Source organism: Engystomops pustulosus, chromosome 10 (assembly GCF_040894005.1).
Source record: "Engystomops pustulosus chromosome 10, aEngPut4.maternal, whole genome shotgun sequence".
Classification (NCBI taxonomy): Eukaryota; Metazoa; Chordata; class Amphibia; order Anura; family Leptodactylidae; genus Engystomops; species Engystomops pustulosus.
In genome coordinates, this window is record NC_092420.1 from 53,337,171 (window position 1) to 53,360,460 (window position 23,290).

At 40.7% G+C, this 23,290-nt stretch overlaps 2 protein-coding genes across 3 annotated transcripts in view; both read left to right on the forward strand.

Annotated features, from left to right (window-relative positions):
* Nucleotides 1–586: 586 nt before the first annotated feature.
* Nucleotides 587–15,311, forward strand: DDX59 (DEAD-box helicase 59). Of its 2 annotated transcripts, none has more exons than XM_072126657.1 (7): nt 587–2,305; nt 8,024–8,191; nt 9,059–9,148; nt 9,634–9,885; nt 10,136–10,288; nt 11,397–11,525; nt 13,683–15,311. In XM_072126657.1, the coding sequence occupies exons 1-7, from the start codon at nt 752–754 to the stop codon at nt 13,941–13,943; spliced, it is 2,607 nt and encodes an 868-aa protein (XP_071982758.1). In that variant the 5' UTR covers nt 587–751; the 3' UTR covers nt 13,944–15,311. The 2 variants fall into 2 exon arrangements, with proteins under 2 accessions (XP_071982758.1, XP_071982759.1); XM_072126658.1 differs by having other exon boundaries at nt 2,147–2,305; nt 8,028–8,191.
* Nucleotides 15,312–17,949: 2,638 nt separating this feature from the next.
* KIF14 (kinesin family member 14) overlaps nt 17,950–23,290 on the forward strand; it is a 35,428-nt gene continuing 30,087 nt past the window's right edge. Inside the window, exons 1-5 of the mRNA XM_072127225.1 lie at nt 17,950–18,109; nt 19,578–20,551; nt 21,895–22,149; nt 22,827–22,911; nt 23,032–23,130. Coding sequence (XP_071983326.1) covers nt 19,728–20,551; nt 21,895–22,149; nt 22,827–22,911; nt 23,032–23,130 — 1,263 coding nt within the window. The 5' untranslated portion in view covers nt 17,950–18,109; nt 19,578–19,727. The remainder of the gene's footprint in view (nt 18,110–19,577; nt 20,552–21,894; nt 22,150–22,826; nt 22,912–23,031; nt 23,131–23,290) is intronic.

The window sequence follows — 23,290 nt, forward strand, 5'->3', positions numbered from 1 at the left end:
GTGTGGAAGGGGCCTAAGAAGAGATGTAATTCCCATCACTACTAGGTAGGATTGTCCAGGCTGATCAGTGGCAGGAATCAGTTACACATGAAATAAGATAAGGGGTGGAAAGGGTAAACCATGAGTCAGTAACCACACACACCATTTCATATGTATGACATTTTCTAGTTTAATGGTACAGATACGGTAAGCTGTTTAACCAACTCCCAAAATGGCAAGCAACTAACCACTGGACAGCCACCAGTTTTAGAATAGACAGCTTGTAGACTGTTGTAAATGATAGGAAAGATACATAATAGTGAACATATAATAGGGAAACAAGAAAGCAGCTCGAATTCATGGCACTGTGCGGCTCAGGGCCAAGCAATTGGAAGGTTGCTGCCACAATCACACATTTGGGGAAATTTCACACTGCCGCATGGGGGACGTATATACGGCCGATATACGTCCCCCATGGACGGCAATGGGCGCACGGGGCCGGTAGGGTGCCGCACACGTACCCCGTGAAAACGGCGCCTTATATTCCTATGGAGAGGGGCGGGGTGAGCGGCGCTCACCTCCTCCTCTCCCCGCGCGCTGCCGTGTGACACCAAGCGCTATGAGACATGACGTCATCAATGTGAGCCGGAAGTGTTGTGCGTCTTTTCTCTCGTCTTCCCTTAATGATCACTGCAGCGACCTCTGCTGACCGGAACAATCAGCATCTTATGAGGAATGACGGCCGGTTACCGGCTGGAGGCATTAGAGAACTATGTTTGTGCCGAGAGCGGTGAAGAGGCGACAGGAAACTGATGGAGCTGGGAGGAAGAAGAGGGGCACGGAGGCGCTGTCATGTCAGGCTTCATTCACTAGTTCTCTATCTATATCCGCTCCAATCCCATCACCTGCTGCTCCTAGTGTGGATTCTCTTGTACAGCCAGCTGACCCTGCTACTAGTCTAACCGGCCCTGACACATCCTCGCCATCATCCGGTGATGTCCATCTCTCATCACAGCCTCTGTCTACTGCAACCTATGGCTCATTTTCATCCAAAGGATCGCATGCAGCGCCATCTGTCCCTGATTTGCATGCAGCGCCTTCTGTCCCTGCATCTCATGCAGCGCCATCTTCCCCTGGATCGCATGCAGCGCCATCTTCCCCTGGATCGCATGCAGCGCCATCTTCCCCTGGATCGCATGCAGCGCCATCTTCCCCTGGATCGCATGCAGCGCCATCTTCCCCTGGATCGCATGCAGCGCCATCTTCCCCTGGATCGCATGCAGCGCCATCTTCCCCTGGATCGCATGCAGCGCCATCTTCCCCTGGATCGCATGCAGCGTCATCTGTCCATGAATCGCATGCAGCGCCATCTCTCCCTAATTCACATGCAGCGCCATCTCTCCCTAATTCACATGCAGCGCCATCTCTCCCTAATTCACATGCAGCGCCATCTGCCCCTGCATCACAATCTGCCCCTGCTGCTGGACCATCTGTAATGCTATCCACACCCTCTCATGCAAGCAATGCCCTATTTTCTACTGCTGCAGTAGCTGCAAAATTTGTTTCTCCTTCTGTCACATCTGCTGATGCAACTCATGCCTCATCATTTTCCAATCTTACTGCCTCTTCTGCCTCTCTATCTCCTGGACCTCTTCCAGCAGCTACCTCTCTCAATACTTCATTAGTATCCACCACTGATGTTGAGGATGAACCTATCAAATCATACAGTAAACATCAGCGCTGGCCACTCCAGGGAGAGCCTGTCTGTGTTGTATGTGGAAGATATGGAGAGTACATTTGTGATCAGACAGAGCATGATGTGTGCAGTTTAGAGTGCAAAGCTAAAGACATAATACAGTGTACAGGAGCGTCCAGGAGTCAGGATCCATCATTGACTCATCAGTCATCATCTTTAATAACTGCAGAACATATTACAGTAGAATCTCCACCACAGGATATCAAGAATTTATCACCTCCAGTACAAGCAGCCGAGACTTTACAGGGGAATAACTTAACTTACACCTACGTAGAGCACGAGTTTATCACTCAGCTGGGGCAGGATCAGGTCGACAACTTAAGACAGCAGCTTGGCTTATCTGCACAAGGAAAAGATGTTTGCAGGCCAATAATAGAGTTTGAGCATTGCAACTTTCCTCCTACACTTTGTACAAACCTGAAACGGGCTGGATATGACGTCCCTACTCCTGTCCAGATGCAGATGATCCCTGTTGGACTAATGGGAAGAGATATCCTGGCAAGTGCTGATACAGGATCGGGCAAGACTGCTGCTTTTCTTCTCCCTGCTGTTGTCAGATGTATGAAACAGGTATTTTATGCAGATTACATTGAGGTTGACGCAAAAATTATACTGCTGTTTTTCCCCCAGATAATCTTACAGAGTTTGTTGTTTTCTTTATTGTTGCACCAGAATGTCATGTGTTGTTTTTCCTCTGTGGTTAAGGACATAAATTTATGATTGGTAGAGGTTTGACTGCTATGATCACAAACAAATATATGGTGAATGCTAGAGGTTACATTTTTTCCAGAAGAGTAAAAATACTCTTTTAATCTAAGTAGTATGACATTTTCACTAATAGAAATAATCCACAGGCATATAAAGTGTAAATAGACTCTTAAATAGCCTATTTGGGCAACTTTAGTAATCTTGTATCATTCATTAACCCCTTAACGCTGAAGCCACTTTTCACCTTCCTGACACGGCCCATTTTTTCAAATCTGCCCTGTGTCACTATAAATGGTTATAACTTTGGAACACTTTAACATATCCAGTTGATTTTGAAATTGTTTTTTTGTGACACATTGTACTTCATGTTGGTTGAGAAATTTAATCAATATGTTTAGTATTTATTTATGAAATAAATGGAAATTTGGCAAAAATTTTGAAAAAAACTATGTTTTCCAAATTCAAAATTTTCTACTTTTTGGAAAGTTGGTCATATCACTAAAATAACTTGATAACTTACATTTTCCATATGTCTGCTTTAACTTGGCATCATTTTTCAAACATCTTTTCCTTTTTTTAGGATGTTAGGAGGCTTATAACTTTAGGTGCAATTTTTCAGATTTTCACGAAAATCATCAAAACCTACTTTTGGAGGGTCAATTTAGTTAGAAGTGACTTTATAAGGCCCACATGACAGGAAACCCCCACAAATGACACCATTTTAGAAACTACACCCCTCAAAATATTCAAAACAACCTTTGGGAATTTTGTTAACCCTTTGAGCGTTTCATGAGCGTGAAAGATAAATGAAAGTGAAATTAGAGAAATGTAATTTTATCTTACTATAGATTCATTGAACACTAAAATTTGCACCTTCACAATGGGTTAAAAAGGAAAATGCATTTTACAATGTTGAGGGCAATTCCTCCTGAGTATGCCAATACCCCTTTTGTCACTGTACCCTGCTGTACGGGCACAGGGGGGCACTTGGAATGGAAAGAGCGTTGTTTCGTTTTTGGAGGGCAAATATGGCTGAAAAAGTTTTCATGTGTCAGGATGCATTTGGAGAGCCATAATGGTACCAAAACAGAGGAAAGCCCCAACAAGAGACACCATTTTGAAAAGTACACCCCTTGGAGAGTTTAGCAAGGTGTAATTTGTGTATTTGCCCCAACAGGTGTTTGATTCAATTAGGCCCCAAAAAGGAAAAAAGGTGAAAATTTTCTCAAAAAAGTCACTTTTACCCCAAATTTTTGTAAGCCACAAGGGATAAAAGATGAAACACCCCCCATAAATGTGTAGAACTATTTCTCCTAAGCACAGAACTGCACCACTTTTGCATATAAAGTGTTGTATGGGTACGCAGTGAAGCTCAGAAGGGAAAGAGGGGCTTTGGCCTTTTAGAAGCCAGATTTGACAATCATCCATTACATGTGTCAGGATGCATTTGGAGAGCCCTAGTGGTACCAAAACAGAGGGGAACCCCAACAAGTGTCACCATTTTGGAAAGTGCACCCTTTGGAGAATTTAGCAAGGTGTAATATGTGTATTTTCCCCTACAGGTGTTTGCTTCAAATAGGTCCCTAAAAGGAAAAAGATGAACATTTTCCCAAAAAAGTCACTTTTACGGCTAATTTTTGTATCCCATAAGACATTAAAGATGAAACAACCCCAAAAAAATGTGTACTAGCATTTCTCCCGAGTATAAAATTGCCCCACACATGCAAATAAAATGTTGTATGGGTACGCAGTGAAGCTCAGAAGGGAAAGAGGGGCGTTGGACTTTTAGAAGCCAAATTTGACAGACATCCTTTACATATGTCAGGATGCATTTAGAGAGCCGTAGTGGTACCAAAACAGAGGGGAACCCCAACAAGTGTCACCATTTTGGAAAGCACACCCCTTAGAGAATTTAGCAAGGTGTAATATGTGTATTTGTCCATAAAGGTGTTTGATTTAATTAGGACTTAAATAGGAAAAAGTAAAAAATTTTCCTATAAAGGTCATTTTACCCCTAATTTTTTATAGCCACAAGGGATAAAAAAAATGTAATAACCCCCCAAAATGTGTAAAGCTATTTCTCTCAAGTGTAGAAGTACCCCACATGTGTATATAAAATGTTGTATGGGCGCACAGTAAAAGGAAAGGGGAATGTTTGCCTTTTAGAAGCCAAATTTGACAGAAATGTTTGACATGCATTTGGAGAACCCTAGTGGTATAAAACAAATAAGAATCCGAAAAGTGACCCTAATTTTTGAACACACACCCCTTAGAGAATTTTGCAATGTGTAATATATGTATTTGCCCCTACAGGGGAATGATCCAATTAGGCCCGAATCATTAAAAAGGTGAACATTTCCCTATAAATGTCACTTTACCCCTAATTTTTGTAAGCCACAAGGGATAATATATTAAATAACCCCAAAAAAGGAGTGAAACTATTTCTCCCGAGTGTAGAAGTACCCCACATGTGCATATAAAATACTTTATGGGCGCACAGTAGAGGAAAAGAGGGATGTTTGTCTTTTAGAGGCCAAATTTGACAGAAATCCTTCACATGTGTCAGGATACATTTGGAGAGCCGTAGTGGTACCAAAACAGAGGAAAACCCGAAAAGTGACCCTAATTGTTGAATGTACACCCCTTGGGGAATATAGCAAGGTGTAATATGTGGTGTAGTGTAATACACGTGGTGAAATGAGCATTTTGAACATATAGGTGGTTTCCAAATATCATGTGCAATGGAGTCCGAGATGGAAATTGCAATTATTTCTGGAACGTTCAGTGCCCGTTATGTGGCGCCCCATATGAAATAATGGAGGGTTATAGGGAGCATCGTAACCTAACAGTTGTTACAATTATTCATTTTACCGAAATTAATTCACAACAGGTTGGGCGTGAATTGTGAATGTGTTGCGTATAAGGAGGTGGAATATACCAAGGGACCAACTAAACTTTTGTCACTCTGGAGTTGTCGCAGGTCTCTTAGTAGTATGTAGTGTCCATCCTAACTTCTCTTTTGGAACAGACTCTTTATTGAGTCCTACCATTAGAAGCAGCAGAATTCACCGGGAAAATGCTGTCCTGGCAAAACACAGGAACATCTAAACCAGAGGTACTGGGGCCCCGTCCTTCTTGTCCCAATATTAGTTTCCTAATATCTTTCTCTTGAAAATGGAGAAATGATACGGCAGGACGTGCACATTGGAACAGCACGTAAGAGTTGTACAGCGTAATCTGTACAATGTGCACGGCCAGCGCTTTTGTACCAAATCTTGTTTTTTCGTAGGGAAATTTTCACCAAGTGTTGCTCTTATTCACCCTAGCGATGCCCATTGTGACGAATATTGCTGCTTTTGGCTGGACCAAATCGACCAGCCAATAGCGGCAAACATGGACAGAGGGGGGCAACAAAACCCCTCTGGACCGCAAGGCAAAATTGGTGGCTGTCAGGAACAGCCGCCACCCTGCCCCGATCACCGTGTCTACAGACATGGTGACCGGTATTACTGACGTCATAAGTAAATTCGCTGCTATTGGCTTGTCTGAATTGATGAGCCAGTAGCAGCGATAATTAACTGGGGGTGTGTGGGGGGGACGTAACCCTTCTGGTCCATGAGGCAGGATGAATGGCCGTCAGGAACAGCCGCCGTCTTGCCCCGATCACTGTGTCTGAACCGTGTTGGCAAGTCACTACCCGCCGCACCGTTCTATAACAACGTGCGTTGGGAATAGGCTATACAATCTTTATTTATTTTTTAAGCAATTTAGACACATAATGGCTTATTTTTTGCGAGATGAGATGCACTGTAAAAAAAACTTAATTTTAGTGGGTTTTTAGCTTATTGAAGCAATTTTATTAACTTTTTACGTGTGGAGGAAAATAAAATCATCAATTCTTGTTTTGGATTTTTAGCATTTTTTTGGGGGGTGTTCACTGTAGCATAACAATAATATATTATCTTTATTCTACGGATCACTACGATTACGGTGATACCTCATTTATATAGTTTATTTCATATTTGTCCAATTTTATTGAAGGAAAACTAGAATAGAAAAAATTGCATTTGTTTTAGTATTTCCATTTTTATAGCAGCATAACTATAGTATTTTTTGGTTGACGGAGCTGGTTGTGAGCTTATTTTTTGCGTGACAAGTTGTTCTTTTCAGTGGTATCATTTTGGTGCTTGTAACTTTTTCGGATAACTTTTTAGAACATTTTTTGTAAAGCAATTTGATAAAAAGTTTAAATTTTTGGCATGTTTTTGGGGTTTTTTTTTTTACCACGTTCACCGAGGGGCTCCAATTATGATTAGGATTTATTGTACAGATTGTTACGGACGCAGCGATACCAAATAAGTGGGGTTTTTTTGTGATTTAGTGTTTTTTATACTTTATTACTTGTGTACAGGGAAATGTGGTGTTTGGGGGGACTTTCACTTTCTTTTATTATTTATTTTTATTTAAAAAAACCTTTATTTATTTTTACTTTTTTTACTGTTACTGACATCTAAGCTTGAACAAGTGATCTTCTGATCACTTGTTCAAGCATTTTTACAGGTTACACAGTGCAATACAGATGTATTGCACTGTGTAATGTAAGACACTGAGCATGCTGCGCATGCCCAGTGTCTTACAGCCGGGTCCTGCCAGGAGGCAGGGACCCGGCACCGGGATGAAGATCTCGCAGCCCCGGGCACCGGCAGTCCCGGGGCTGCGATCGGAGCAGCGGACCCCCCCGGTAAGCGCCGCGGGGGGGGGGTCCGATTCCCTCATCTTAAACTTTAAATGCCTCTAACACGCCGCGGTCAGCGCGACCGCGGCGTGTTAGGGGTTAACACCCGCGATCGGAGAAATCTCCGATCGCGGGTGTTAGGGGCAGGTGTCGGCTATGATATATAGCTGACACCCGCAGCTTCTGGCCCCGGCTCCGTTCAGGAGCCGGGGCCAGAAGCATGACGTAATAGTACTGCATTTTGCGGGAACGCACCTCCCGCCATGCAGTACTATTACGTCAAATGTCGGGAAGGGGTTAAACAAGCTTGATTGTTGAGTGGCATTATTTAAGGGGTTGTACTTGTAACCACCACAAGTAATACTTGGGAGAGGTTGCAGGCTAGAGCATGGCATAGGCCATGTGTACAGGCAGGACTCTTTACTGCACCAGCCCTCAGGCGCGACATGACCTGAACATCGGGAGTCTGTACTGAGTGTATACGCTGCTGTGACATGACTTTAACTGGGCAGCAGAGAGACTTAGTGGCTGCAACTCTTGGACAGAGGGAGAGAGGAGGAAAGTTTATGCATATTTATAGGTTTTTTTTTCAATTGGTGAAATTGCCTGTTCTTGTGTCACTTTATACACTTATGGCACTTATACAGTAATTGAAGTATCCTATGCAGTTCACATTGTTCCACTCATCTTAAAGGGTCTTAAAGGGAGTTTTAAAAATAACTTATTCTTATGATAGGTGGTCAGATGAATTGTAAGTTTTTGGCAGCTTGTTAAGCCTTCCATGTAAAGAATGGGACTATGCATGTAGATACCAGGACATTTTCATTAACCTCTTCTGTATCTAGAAAGATGCCCCTGCAGCGCTTATCCTTACACCCACGCGAGAGCTTGCCATACAGATAGAGAAACAGGCACAGGAACTGATGTTTAAACTACCCCAAATGAAGACTGCTCTACTTGTAGGTGGGATGCCACTACCACCACAACTGCACCGACTGAGGCAAAATGTACAGGTAATCTTAATACTTGTGTCTGTATCCTAGAAACTTTTAGTTCGTTATTAGGTTTATACATTTGAGTATCAAGATCTTCCTTTTGGGAACTATTATGTAAGTTTAAGACTGAAGATGGGAGACTGAATGCAGAGGTGTATATTTTCCATTTAATTCAGTATAGTTTTATAAAAACGTGGGTCATTCAGGTCACTATTGGGATACTAAATTAACTACAGGTAGTCCCAGACTTGAGGACACCCAACTTACAGACTTCTAGTTACAGACTGACCTGTCTGCCCACTGTGACCTCTTTTGAGGCTCTCTGGATGCTGGTAATTTACTGTACTGTAATGAAGCTTTATAGCTCAAACTTGTTCCCTTGACAACCGAAAATTTAGAAAATCCATTTGTCACAGGCACAAAAATATTTGTCTGGAGTTACACTTAGAAAATTTATTATATCCCGACTTACATTCAGATTCAACCTTCAGAATCTATTCTTTATGTTACCCGGGAACTTTCTGTTAGGGTCCTTGGTAAGATAAGGATCTGACCTTGTAGAAAAAGGGGCAAGTGGTTTATAGAAATTTCTTGAATCCATACACCCTCCACTCAGCTCTATGGGAAGATTAGTGAAGTGATTTTGCTCCCCCCCTTTTTTTTTTACCTGAAAAGTGTCTCATACAAGAACATCTGTCAGTCTGTAAAAGAAGGGAAGGAATAGCAGTGGATTAAATGAGAAAGATCTGTGGTCCTAGGGCTGTATGTGTGGCTCATATGTAATTGGCTGTTGTTCACTCCACTGGAAGTTATTCCATAACTTGTCCAGACTAAGTTGGAAATGTATTACACATTTGTATTGAAAAGATTCGCACTTTCTTTTAGGTTATTATTGCAACTCCAGGAAGACTAATAGAAATTATAAGTCAAAATTCGGTAAATCTTGGAGAGTTGAAAATCCTCATACTGGATGAGGTAAGTGAAATTTATAATGTTTTCGCATTTGCTTTTGCAACCCCCCCTCTACTGTGTGGGTCTGTATACTGTCAGTAATTGCATAGTTACAGTAATGCCAAGAAATCACCTTGTACCAGTTCAGGCTCAGGGTGTATTTGCATCTTCAGGACCAGAAACAATTTGTCAGGTTTTTTTGTATGTTTTGTTTTTAACTTTTTCAATTAAATCGCCAGAGCAACCTCCTAAAGCCTGAGCCCCCAATACACAATGGCGCAGATTTTAGGAACCTGGAGCTACCATCTAAATTTTCAGTGGGCGGCCTGGAATGAGTTAAAGGACATCTGCCACCAGGATGAAGGATTATAAACCGAGCACACTGACACTTTAGTAGGGCAGGGTGCTTTGTTTATAGTCCTTCATCCTAGTGGAAGGTTTTCTTTAAGGAGCTGCAAGATGTACAAATAAGTTAAAATTGTCTTAAATTAGTGACCTGTATTTTGCAGGCAGATACAATGTTGAAGATGGGGTTTCAACAACAAGTACTTGAGATTTTGGAGAACACCCCTCAAGATCGCCAGACAGTGCTGGTGTCAGCCACTATTCCTGAAAGCATTGAAAGTTTTTCCAGTCAGCTTTTAAGGGATCCGGTGCGGATAACTGTTGGCGAGAAGAACCAGCCATGCTCTAATGTTCGGCAGATTGTTCTTTGGGTGGAGGAGCCTTCCAAAAAGAAGAAGCTATTTGAAATCCTGAATGTAAGCATTACATACTGTCTGCTTGTTGAAGTTGTGCTGGATCATGTCCAGCTGAGATATAACTGCAATTTAAAGCTTCACACAAGATTACTGCTTTATGAAATATTCTCTATAAAGAAGTATTCCCAACATAGAGAATTATGGCCTGTCCACAAGTATCTTCACATACATTTATTACCATTTTCTCTGTGAACCATCCTATACATGTCTAGAAATAACCTTGCCTTACATCAAGCTATCCTCTCCACAGGACTCAAAGCTTTTCCAGCCCCCTGTACTGGTGTTTGTGGATTGCCGGCTAGGGGCAGATCTCCTCTGTGAAGCTATTCATAAGATCATGGAATTAGAATGTGTTGCAATTCATTCAGACAAGTCCCAGTCAGAACGGACTAAGATACTACAGGTAAAATAATTTGAGATGGTTAAGGGGTATTGTCATTTCGGCACCATAAGGAGTTGTCTGTTACCAGGTCAGGAGTCGGGAAGAAAGAGTTCTCCTTCCGGAGACTGCCAATTAAGGCCACCGTGTAGGCTAGTGGATGCTCCACTAGGAGGATTCTGGGAAAATAATTTGGGATAAGGAAAACCACGTCTCTTTTAGTTACCTTGTAAGGCAGCTCCCTTGACATCAAGCAGCACCTACAAGACGCCTTATGACAGGATGCTTGATTAAAACCAAACCAGTATATCTGTTCCAGAAGGAACAGACTCCCCAACTGTAGACTGCACCTGAGTGGGTCTCTTCAGTACAGTGTAGGGAATGGTTTGGCTGGGTGAGAGGCTTGTGAAGCTCTCCTTCCAGAGATTGCCAATTAAGGCAACCATGTAGGCGTCAGGAGTCTTATAGCCATGAATGCTCCACTAGGGGGATTCTGGGAAAAGTCAGGTTAGGAGAAAAGTTAGAGAGTTGAAGTGATGAGAACATCCCTTAATGGGGTTGTTTGGGATTTCAAAAAATGGTGTGCAATGCTAAAAGGGCTATAAGTGTTCATCACTTCTGTGCAACTGCTACAGAGTGAAACTCCTCCTGTAGCAGCCTTGCAGCAGTGGGATAAGTGTCAGATTGTAGAGTGTCCAGTTGTTCAACTCACTAGGTGTGCAATAACTCCATATACTTAGAGCAATGATTTACCTGTATCCGGATCTTCCAGTCCCATAGAATTAAATACCACGCACATGGGAGACTTGTCATTCTTAGCTGCTGATGGTCCCAGAGGATGAACCGTCGGCTATCAGGAATTTAACATATCCTGTACACTTTTTATAGGACATATTTATGGGACAACTCCTTAAAATATGTCGGATTAGTTTAGGCCTCATTATCCCCCCGTAACTGTGGTTTTATTTTACATTTTAATTTATATAAAATGTACTGATCATGCACAGTGATGTGAGGTGTATTGTGCACGGCTACACATGTTATAAGATACAACATTTTAATGAGCAAAAGGCATAAAACAAGTTAGAGCTTTGAAATTTCATAATTTCTAACATTTTTTTTTTTTTTACAGGGATTATTGCAAGGTCAATATGATGTTGTTGTTAGCACTGGTGTCCTAGGCAGAGGTTTGGATTTAGTACATGTGAAACTGGTTGTTAATTTTGATATGCCATCAAGCATGGATGAATACGTCCACCAGGTAAGGATATCTGACATGTCCGTGGAATATGTTGTATACCTGCCTTTAGTAAATAAAGGTCAATAAATTGACCGGTCATATGTAGAAACTATCTATATCACTAACTATCAGCCAATTGGTAAGCCAATATATATATATATATATATATATTAATGTACACTCTGCACTCCATCTTGAGAGAAAAAGAAATCAGAAATGTACATATTTTTGCTAATTTATTAAATAAGAAAAACTGAAATATGACTAGGTCATAAGTATTCAGACCCTTTGCTCAGTATTGAGTAGAAACTGCTTCTGAGTCGGTGCAATGTTAAAGATGACCATAAGGGTCTTTGGAGACACAAGGCTTTAACAGTCCCCGTCAGCTTTGCAAGGTGATTTTCGAATTATATGAGTCTTTGTTTACAGCGCTGGAGTGGAGTAACACAGAAAAGACACACTGTCCTTATTGAAGATTAGCTCAAGACAAGACTACTTTATTTTTGGCACTGAAACACTTATGTAGAAAATCATTTTGCATAGGGAGTGCAAGTACACAAGCTGGCAATACTATGGGTATTTGACCCCAGAAATGAAACACTATTGGATAGAAGGACACAAAGGAATGTAGAACCATTGGCTGCCTTCACACAAACAAAATGCCCAGGTGCTCCCCTGAATACCTTCCTCCAGGTGGTGCTAGCGAGCGCTAAGTCTTTGTGTTTTCTATCTTACTTTGTTTGAACTCAAAATAACAGAACAACACAACAACGATCAACAGTACTAACAATAACAGAGGTCACCTAAGACCTAATCATAACGGTAACTCCACTATGCCAGAGTGGTCAGAGGTGGCCCCACAACCATTGAATAAATACCAAAAACTAGACAAAAAGAGGGAAATCCATGCCAATAATGAACTTGTAAAATAGAGAAACTTTATTAATAACAAATTAATTCTTTAAAATGTACTAAAAAGTTCCAGGAGAGACAATGTATGAACAACCCAGGTAAGGCTACACAGCTGTATATAGAATAGTACAAAGGGAGCACTGCTCCTAATGGCAGTAATGTGTACTGCACCACATAACAAAAACTCATACCCAGACACAGAAGTTAAGCAGATAAATACTACAAATAAACATGCAGTTATTTGAAAAAAGTATCAGACCCAAACAAGGATAAAAATCTGTGAAAGGGAGATCCCGTGGACCACAGTACCTGGTGTTTTAGTACATTTTAAAGAATTAATTTGTTATCAATAAAGTTTCTCTATTTTACAAGTTCATTATTGGCATGGATTTCCCTCTTTTTGTCTAGTTTTTGGTATTTACTTTGTTTGAATAGAAACCCCACCCAAACTTTAGTTTTCACTAGACAAGTTATGTGAAATGAATGCTGAGTATTTAAAATGTTTGACAGTACGCAACATGGCGTCCAAGACTAGTGCGATCTCCTTAACAGCGACCATGAGTCTTCTTGGGAATGATGCAACAAGTTTTTCACACCTGGATTTGGGGATCCTCTGACGTTCTTCTTTGCAAATCCTCTCCTGTACTTTCAGGTTGGATGGTGAATGTTGGTGGAAGCCATTTTCAAGTCTCTCCAGAGATGCTCAATTGGGTTTAGGTCCGGGGTTTGGTTGGGCCAGTCAGGAATGGTCACAGAGATGTTGTGAAGCCACTGCCTTATTATTTTATCTGTGTGCTTTGGGTCATTATCTTGTTGGAAGGTGAACCTTTAATCCAGTTTGAGGTTGAAAGAGGTTTTCCGTATCCACTGAATGTATTTTGTGAAACTTTCTCTTTCTTTAGTTATATTAACTTTTTGAAGGCATATTCTTTGTGACACACATAGTGATGTCATGTAACCAGACATTGTCCGCTATAATATTACATTGTTATTGTGCACTGTACCTCTTCAATGAGAATATTCAAGAATCCAAGAGTCTTCATCATTTTTGTCAAATGTATTCAGCTTTTTATTCTTTTATTGAATTTTATTGACAAACAACAAAAGACTCACTGAACTCAATAAGTTTAGCTTGGAGGTCATTTTAATGGTTAGACACACAGGTCATCCCAAAAAATAAATAACATTTCTAAACCTGCTCGTCTAGTCAATTTCTATGTATGCTGTGTGTAACCTGTCCTGTGTTTTTTTTTTTTTTTTTTCAAGATTGGAAGGGCCGGAAGACTGGGTCATCGAGGAACTGCAATAACGTTTGTTAATAAAAACAACAAAAACCTCTTTTGGGATCTTGTGAAGAGAGTGCAGCCAACAGGTTCACTGCTCCCCCCACAGTTGGTAAACTCGCCGTATCTCCTGGAGCAGAAGAGGGTAGAACAGAGAAAACATCATGACCAAAACAAGTTAGTCACAGGAGACCAGATCCTTGACCTCATCCGCAAACATGACAAACGGAAACCTCGCAAGTGACTCAATCCAAACACTCTGTGACTTGTATATAAAGGGATTTCTTTTGTTTTTTCATGATTTTGGGATATTTTTAATTTCTCTGGAACATAAAAGATTCTCTCATTATTGAGAGTTTCTGACTGATGAATGAAAAAAGTTTTAGAATTTAATTTCATTATTGTTTTGTGCAAAAAGTTATCTGCAAAAAAACCTATTAAAACACTTTATATACATACTTGTCTGACCAAAGCAGGAAGTATGAAAAAAATAAACAAATAAAAATTACGTCTCTGTGCACAACATCACAAGGACCGAAATAACCATCAATTGTATATTTTAATATCTTCAGGGAGAGAACCAGTCATGCAAATAAAAGCTTCATTAAAAGTATAATTAAAAAGCAGTTATACCTAAAACGGTTCTTTTCCCATGGCTGCAATGTTACAATAATCAGTTTGAAATCAGAGCAGCCTCCATGGAGGATGGAAAGGAGTAGAAGTCCATGGAGGGATGTTGTGATTTTATGTAATCAGATACATACATATATGGTGTCCAGTTTTTTAATGTTTGGAGTCTACAGAACCTGTGATGATGTCACTCTGGTCACATGATGAGAAGAGACATGGGAGGAGTAGATGGGAGGGGCTGGCTGAGTAGGACACGCCTCTCTGATGCCAGGGAAAATAATATAAAGTTGATTTATTGGGATGAATAGGAAACAATTTTAACTAAAAAAAAGGCTACCTTAATAGGTAGTTAATAGGGTCAATAGCTGTATATGTGAAAATATGACAGGTTCCTTTTTAAGATCTCTTTGATGCTACTAGTTTGGACTCATGGTTATGATTGTTAGACTGCAAAACAGTCCTAACTGTCCTAATACAGGCAGTCCCTGGGTTACCTACAACATAGGTTCTTTGGGTTTGTACTAAAGTTGAATTTGTATGTAAGTCGGAACTGTATATTTTATAATTGTAGCTCTAGACTAAATTTTTTTTTTTTCCCACCCAGTGACAATGGGATTTCTAAATTTATTGCTATAATGGGACCAAGGATCATCAATAAAGCCTCATTAGACGCCTTACAGCTGATCATTGCGGCCTGGAAGTTCACCACAGAGGTCACAGGGGGCAGAGGGGTCCGTCTGTAACTGGGGGTTGTCTGTAAATCAGGTGTCCTTAATTGGGGGACCGCCTGTACTGATATATTATAGCCATGCGAATCCCACCTGTTTGATGGGAAGAACAGCAGTCAACAATGCTATCAGTTGTGTATTCACTAGACACTTCACAAACTAAAGTTAATCATGGTGTTGCATAGGTCAGCCTCTGTAGTTTGTTTATATTTTTCTATTGCTGTATATTAAAGTAGCTTCTTGTACACTTTCTATACTTGAGTCTATGAAGATACAGTATGTGTGCTGCCTATTACATTCACCAGCACTTTCTCTGTGGACTGTACCACACAAGCTGTGCACAGTGGTGGGGGCAATAGCTACTTCAATCTCAGCTACTTATTTTAGGCTGCTTTTGTAAAATGTACTTGCATAACCTAAGTGGGGCAAAGTTCAGACGTCTTGTGAAAGTCGGGCACCTGCTCTAACAGTATAGATCGGAGGGAGATCTGATCCTGGTTGTTTAACCTGCTAGATGCATTGCAGGGGGCACCCTCTCTCATCTTTTCCCTATCCCTGCAAAGCTATCCAGGGATAGCGTCTACAGCAACTGGTGGCCTTGCTATAGAAGCGCACCCCCTCGACTCAGATAAGGTGTCTGATCTGTGTATACAAGTACTGGAGTGTATTATACAAGAACTTAAAGGTCCCACAGTGGAAAAAAAAAGTAATAAAAATATTAATGACATGTAGAAAATGAAATCTGCAATTCAATTTCCAGTTTACTGTACTAAATGCATTTTTAAGGTAAAATAATAATTTTAAAAACTATAAAAAAAAATAGACGATAGTGCGTCTGTAACAACCCAACTGAATAAACTATTGCCCTTTTTGCCCAGAACAGTGGATGGCTTAAAAAAAAAAAGTATGGTTCAAGATTTGCCATTTTGTGTACATCCTGGGGGCAACTGGGCTGGTGCTGGAAACAATTGCAGTAGTTAACCTGTTAGTGCCACGGTTGAATCGGGCCACAGCACCTGGCAGGTCTCCTGCTGGGCCCGCAATCTTTAACTTCATGACAGCTTGACAGCAGTAATGACAGCTTGAAGCCTATTAAAGGATTTCTATATTACAGTCTGATAAGCAGTATATTGTGTAACTGATTTAGATCCTGTGGGGTCCAAGTACCCTAGGGGGGCTGAAATAACAGTAAAAAAAAGTTTTCAAAGAAAATGAAAAATCTGAAACAAAGCATAAACAAATTAGGTGTCTCCGAGTCTCAAAATGTCAGATTTACTAAAATATAAAAACAATTATGGTGTCAAACCCGTAACAGAAAATAGCGCCTTAATGTCCGAATCCACACTTTTAACTCATTTTGCTTCCAATAAAAATTGAAATAAAAAGTGATCTAAAGTTGTACAGTTGGCAAAATGGTATCAATGAAGACATCAACGCATCCCACAAACAATGACACCTGTACACAGCTCTATGCACTGAAGTATACAAAAATTACGTTTGTAAGAATATGACGTCACAAGGCATTTTTTAATGCAAGGTTTTAACATTTTTCTAACGGTATTAAGACATAACTAGCCTATATAAAATATATATCTCAGTGCGCCGTTCGGACTGATCCAAAGAATAAAGGAGAGGTGTCCTCTCAACTGCACATTGTAAACTGTAAAAATAAAGCAGAATATAATAATATAATTATATATAATAATATGCCACTCTGTTTTTTGGCCAATTCCACAACATTTGGATTTTTTTCCCATGGCACAGAATATTAAATTTAAATGGTCCCACTATAAAATAAAAAATAAATAAAATCTAAATAATGATTTGTGGAATGATCGTAGTGAAAAGCAGAAACAAAAAAATTATTAATGAACACAACATGTCTCGCCCCACCCCCTGCTCTCTCCCTTCTCCATGTTATTTTTAGCAGCAGCAGGAAGTGTAGGGGGAGGGGAGACCTGTTGTGCTCATTATAACAACCTGTGAAGCTACAGCATTGAGGTGATCTGGTAATTCCCCTTTTGGGTAATAAGCATAATTTTACAAGTTGATTTTAGAAGGAAGGAGGCCATGGATAACAAATATAAGAAGATTACCAAACTCACAGTGCCTGGATCAATGAATAACTTGGTTTATCAGGATTTTAATGGTAGATTTCCTTTAAGGTAGTGACAACTTTCCTTTGAGCATCTACTGGTACAGAATGGTACCCTTGCTGTGCAGCGACTGTGGTGTGATGTGTTTCATTTGTTCGCAGTGTTGAGCCACCATAGGATTGAGATTTAAGATGGATTTGTCACATCTGAGGCACATGATCCCCAACAACCTATCACTGGTGTAACTATTGTACGTGAATGGCGTTGCATTGTGTCCACAAGGACATTGTGACTGTGACTTCTAGTTATATTGTGACGCCATTAAAATAGTAAAGTTATTTGCAGGGTGACGCGTGGCAAGTTATGAAGCCGAAGGCCACGTTCACATCATTGAAACGCAACTCAACAACATATGATAACAGGTGAAGCCTTTGCGTTTCAAAATACAACGCAAACGCCACTAGTGCGGCCTAAAGGAGCCTCAGTAGAAATAACAGTTTTCCCTTTCTATGAATAACATGTGACACAAATTTCTCCATAAAGGCCTCCAGCCAGTAGACGGCAAAGTTATTGACAAGCCTGCCCTATAGTGTCTGGTTAGAAAATTCCTTTTAAGAACTGAGTAACATTCTTATTCGTGTTATATATATAGTAATAAGTAATGTTCTTATAAACATGTGTTATTTTATAACAGCTGATAATATGATAATATCTGACACGGCCCGTGCAGTACTATAATAGCACTGTAGTAGTAGTGGCTGACTACATCATATCGCTTCTAAAACATTGGGCAGAATGCCCTCAACAAAGATGGCCGCCGCACACTCTACTTCCTTCTATGTCCCAGCTAGACGTATCAGCCATTCCACCAATCGGGTGCAAGGAGGGGAATTCGAATACAGAGGCTAGCTGGCAAACGGAAGAAGCTGGAAGAATGCGGCTGCTGATGTACGCAGGTAACCCCGCTCCGGTGCTGCAGTGTGTGTGCTGGTTGTGGGCGCTGGTAGGGTAGGCGATGATGTTTATAGGTATCGCTGTGTGTGGCAGGACTGGGAGATGTCACACCGGGAGATCTGCATTTTGTTTTTATCTTAAAGGGCTATCCCATCTTAAAGGAGATGTGGAGGACCTGTCTGCCTTGTGTGATGTCCACTGACCCATGAATCTTCCATAAATAAACCTTCAGTAGCTCCATGACCAGGTCTCTATCACTGACAGCCTGAGCAGGTCATGTGATATATGAAATGGTCAAATGGTTGTCAGGAATGTGATAAAAATACTCCCATGTCCAATCCAGAGCTCTGTGCAATGATGATAGGCCACACACCGGCACGTGTCCACATCAGCCAATCGCTGATCACACAGGATCATGACATCACTGTGGATGCAGCGGCCAGGTGTGCATGTATGTCACTTGTCATCAGACAAAGCCTTTAAGTACTGTACTACCTGGATAGTATTTCCTCACTGAAATATATACCAGAAAATGATTGCAATTTTATCAATTTTATCAACCACTGGTAGGGTTCTGTTCACATGTCCAGGATTGTTTCTACATGGCGTCGGATTTATCACACTTTGTGAACATCAGCAGTACCTAGCAGACACTGTAGAGGCCCGCTGCACATGTCCTCTAGTGATTTCTGCTGTTGTAAGACCCAGTTCACACACCTTACCTCTGTTATTATTGGTTTAGCGGCAGAAGATTATAAGAAACCTAATATTAATGGCTTCCATATTGATGTCCATTTGCACCACTTCCATTAGGTTTAGTTATCTGAGTGGAGAAGTAGAAGGAAGCCTTGGGGGAGTAATGCAAACAGATACTAACGGAACCACTATACATACATGATCTGTAAAGCAATGCAGAATATGTTGCTATATAAATAAAAAAAAAAATATCACTATTAAATCATGGGAATCAATGGACATTTTGACAGATTCATAAGACTTCCATTATAGTTGTTGTTTTAGGCTTGGAAGTTAATAGTCGCAATGCAGGTGTGAATTGGGCTTAAGAGAATAACAGAAATTAAATACTAATGGCAAATGGAATGCTTTCTGTATACCATAAGTTATAATAGACTTCCATGGACAGAAGGGTTCTTTCCATCATGCTTCTAATATTGTAGCATTACTGGAGGGTTCTTCTATCCCTGAGCAGGAGGCTCCCTGTCTGCCTGCTGCTTATTGAAAAATTTCTCCCTGTGCATAGTAAGGGGTAAGAGGCGACAGCTGCTCTATGGATGCAATGACCTCTGGCTCAGAGCACTTGGCTTGATTTTACATACTATTACAAGGATACAGAATGACGCGCTGATCTATTCTCGGCGTCTATCACTACTGTTTACTTGCCTGCCTTCACAAAACCAATGAATCACATTCTTCTGATATCTAAGTAATTGTAACTTTTTTCCCTTTCAGAATGATGCACTCACAAGGATTTCAAGTGAAATTTTCGCTGCACCGTGTGAAGACACATTCACCTTCTTAAAGACCTTGATTATATCTTGATAACAAATGTTGCCATTAAAAGTTTGTTTTCCTAGTAAGTGGCCTTAAAAAACGACAGAAATGTCACATAAAATTCGGTGTCCTGCAAATATCAAAGAAATCAACCGGACATATGTCATTTCTGCATGTAAGAATGTCCGATCTCCTATAGACCTGAAGCTGCAGAGGAGAGAGACGATAGTGAAGAGTTCTCCTCAAGTGGAGCAGTCAGCTCAGGTCCAGGAAGTCAGTCACAACCCGGAAAAGCGTCTGACTCTACAAAGACGGCCTAGAACTGGATCTATTGAAAATGATGATGCTGATAAATCTACAAAGTCATCCGACAAAGGCAAGACAACCCAAGCGACAACCAACAATGATTCCTCTAGTCAGGCCGACGTAAGAAATAAACAGACCAGTGTTACTGGAAAACCAGTCCATTCTAAATCTCCTTTCACTGTCCATAGAGCTGGAAGTCCGCAGGTGAATGGATCCCCGTCTTACCTAAAGCTTCAAAATCTGAAAAACATAAAGGGAAATGATTCAGACAAAACCATGCGCAATGGGGGTCAAGATGTCACCAGGACACCAGTTGTAAAAAGTTTAGAGAGCCAAAAAACACCCAAAAGTGGGACTTCCAGTCTGATGAGATCAGCATCAACACGGGAAACAAAGAGCCCAGCAGTAACCCCAAGACGTCCTGTAGGAACGTTACCGGCTGGCCACAGGATGGTCTATTCTATGGTTGGCCAGACTGAAAAGCCATGGGAATCCACCCTTCCATCCAGGGCTGTGAATGTAAAGGATGAAACCAGCAGCCATCATCCAGCCACAGTGGACGATTGTCAAAAGCCGGAAACCAGTGCCGTGACTGTAGCGGTGAGAGTCAGGCCATTTAGTACCAGGTTAGTCAAGACTTTATCCTGTTAATGGCAACATTCTTCTTTTACTTTCTTCTTTTTTCCCCAAAAAAACATATTGGGGATGATATATGAATTTGTTTATGGCAGAATTAAGCAGTACCACACCTATTGAGGGGTTAAGACACGTTTGTGAATAGAGTTGTGGCTTTGTGTGGAAAAGTTAGTGAGAGAAAATTTTGGTGCAGTTTTCTGGTTTAAAGTCAATTAATAGGAGGTGCAAAGGATGGCTAGGCAGGCTTGATAAACACCAGCATCTTCTGTGCATCTCTGCTGCCACCACATCTTAGTCACGTGGTGTCTGTGTGTGAAGTTCTCTAATGCAGTCACATGAGAAGGGCAGGAGCTGCGCCATATATCCAGGTCCTAATCAGTACTAGGTGAGACTGATGGGATGGACTTGTAACTGCCCCCTGGTATAGATAAGCTTAGAACTTGCAAGGTGAAGGGGGGGACTAAGGAGGTTTTCAATAATTTTGTCAAATGCGATGAACCAGTGTCCTACATATTCTACATGATTTTCCATGAGCGCCGGTTGCATTTGGGCAATGATGTTCTTTCACATTTAGATGTGATTATATACAAGCTCTATGCAGACTTGGGGAGGGGAGCAGTAAATGACAGCAGCGAGGTCTCCACCCAGCAGCTCAGAGACCATTTTAAATAACAGAAAATTAATAAAATAATCATAGACTCAAGTAAGTCTCATCACACATTAGACTACAGATTTATTCATATATTTTTGAATGGCTGGGTACTGACATGTATAGAATTTCACAAGCAACCCACTAATATCGCAGTGCTATCCGTGGGCTGAGCTGCCCTGAGCACTGGTTTCTGTCATAAATTACCACCCAAAATCCACCAGTTCATCAGCGGTAACTGATAGATTCAATAAAAATCTTGGACTTGTTACACTTTGGCAGTATGGGTTAGTACTAGGCTGTGATTTATGACCAGAGCCAAAGCTCAGGTTTTCTCAGCAGGGTGCATAGTGCACTAACTTCTAATCTGCATGAAAAAACTAATTTTCTATACTTCTGTCCATAGGTTTGTGACAATGTTGGTATAATTTTAGTCAGGGCTGAACTTGCCCGCCAGATCACTGGAGGAACCTCTCAGGGACACCATTTTTTGACTGAGCAAAAGCTCCTACAAGGATTCCCCAATATTGCTTATTATTATATCTTATTGATGATACACTATAAGATGAGGCACAGTTCCTTTATGGATAAAGGATATAGGCCATCAACATTATCACCAATAGACTCCCTTTAAGTTAAATTTGTTGCTCCATCAGTTTTAATAAATGTAATTTTTTTCTTCAGGGAAATAAATGAGAAGGCCACGCAGGTTGTCTTTATGAATGGACAGGAGACCATCGTACAACTTCCAGACTCCAGGCAAAACCAAAACTTTCTCTATGATTTTTCTTTTTCATCTTTTGAAAAATCTAATCCCAGTTATGCAAGTCAAGAAAAAGTGTATGAGAAGCTGGCTGCTCCTTTGTTAGAGTGGTCCCTGCTGGGATACAATACCTGCTTATTTGCCTATGGTCAGACCGGTTCTGGAAAATCCTACACGTAAGTGGAATCTGTTCTGTTATTGTCTATGGGGGATAAAGATGGCATTGGACCCCCTCAGTTGGCAGAACGGAAAACCGCACTTTCTCCATGTTTGGTTTAGATTTCCAGGTGGTGTTCGTCCTGTTAACTGATTGAAGAACGCATAGAAGTCAATGGAGCCCAGCATGAAGCTCTATCCTGTGTGCCACTGACTTCCGGATCGGCACACAGAGTGTCCGAAATCCGGAAGGGAGTATATTAGGGGAACTTGTGAACCCCTGTTCTGCAGATTGTGGGAGATCTAACAAGCTAAATACCTCATAAATCATTTATAAATGGGGGATAAATAGATTAATTATTATTATTTAAGTAAAAGCAATTTTCATTAAGACATTTTAGGTACCCTTTAAATATTTCACCGGTTCACAAACATCTTGGTTCTCCTGTCTGCCAGATTATCCCCAGTTCAGCCAGAGTTTTGTCTTATAGTTAATTGGAAGTACATTCAAAATAGGGGTCTTCTATATAAGGTGCCATAGTATATAAAATACAATCCGACACATTAGTGTAACAATATATACTGCCTTAGTAGACAGTATATGACCTGGTAGACTACTTTCTATAGTATCATCTGTCCATTTTATTTCACTTCTAGAACAATTTGTATATTAATTGACGTTTCTTCTTTATTGCAGTATGATGGGTTTTGGTGAAGAACTAGGAATTATCCCAAGGTTTTGTGAGCACCTATTCTCCAAGATTCATACTATGAAGCAGAAGGTACTGAAGTTCATGTTTCTTTTATTCAGTACCATATGTACCACCAAATATCTTAGATCTCCTACCTAGAGCCTGAGATTTGCCTTTGGAATATAATCTCATTCTGTCTATCCTGAATAGATCTCCTTCCATTTGGAGATGAGCTATTTTGAAGTTTACAATGAGAAGATACACGACCTTCTGGTTTTTAAGGCAGAGAATGGACAGAAGAAACAACCAGTAAGCATCTTTTCTTGTTCATAGTGATATAATATAGCAAGTTAAAACTACAATTGTATAAGTTTTGTGGGAACCATCTGCAGCCCTAAGGTATTTTGATTTCATCATCTGTTGTATCTATGTATGTATGTTTTATTTATTTGGGTTCCCTTAAAAATCA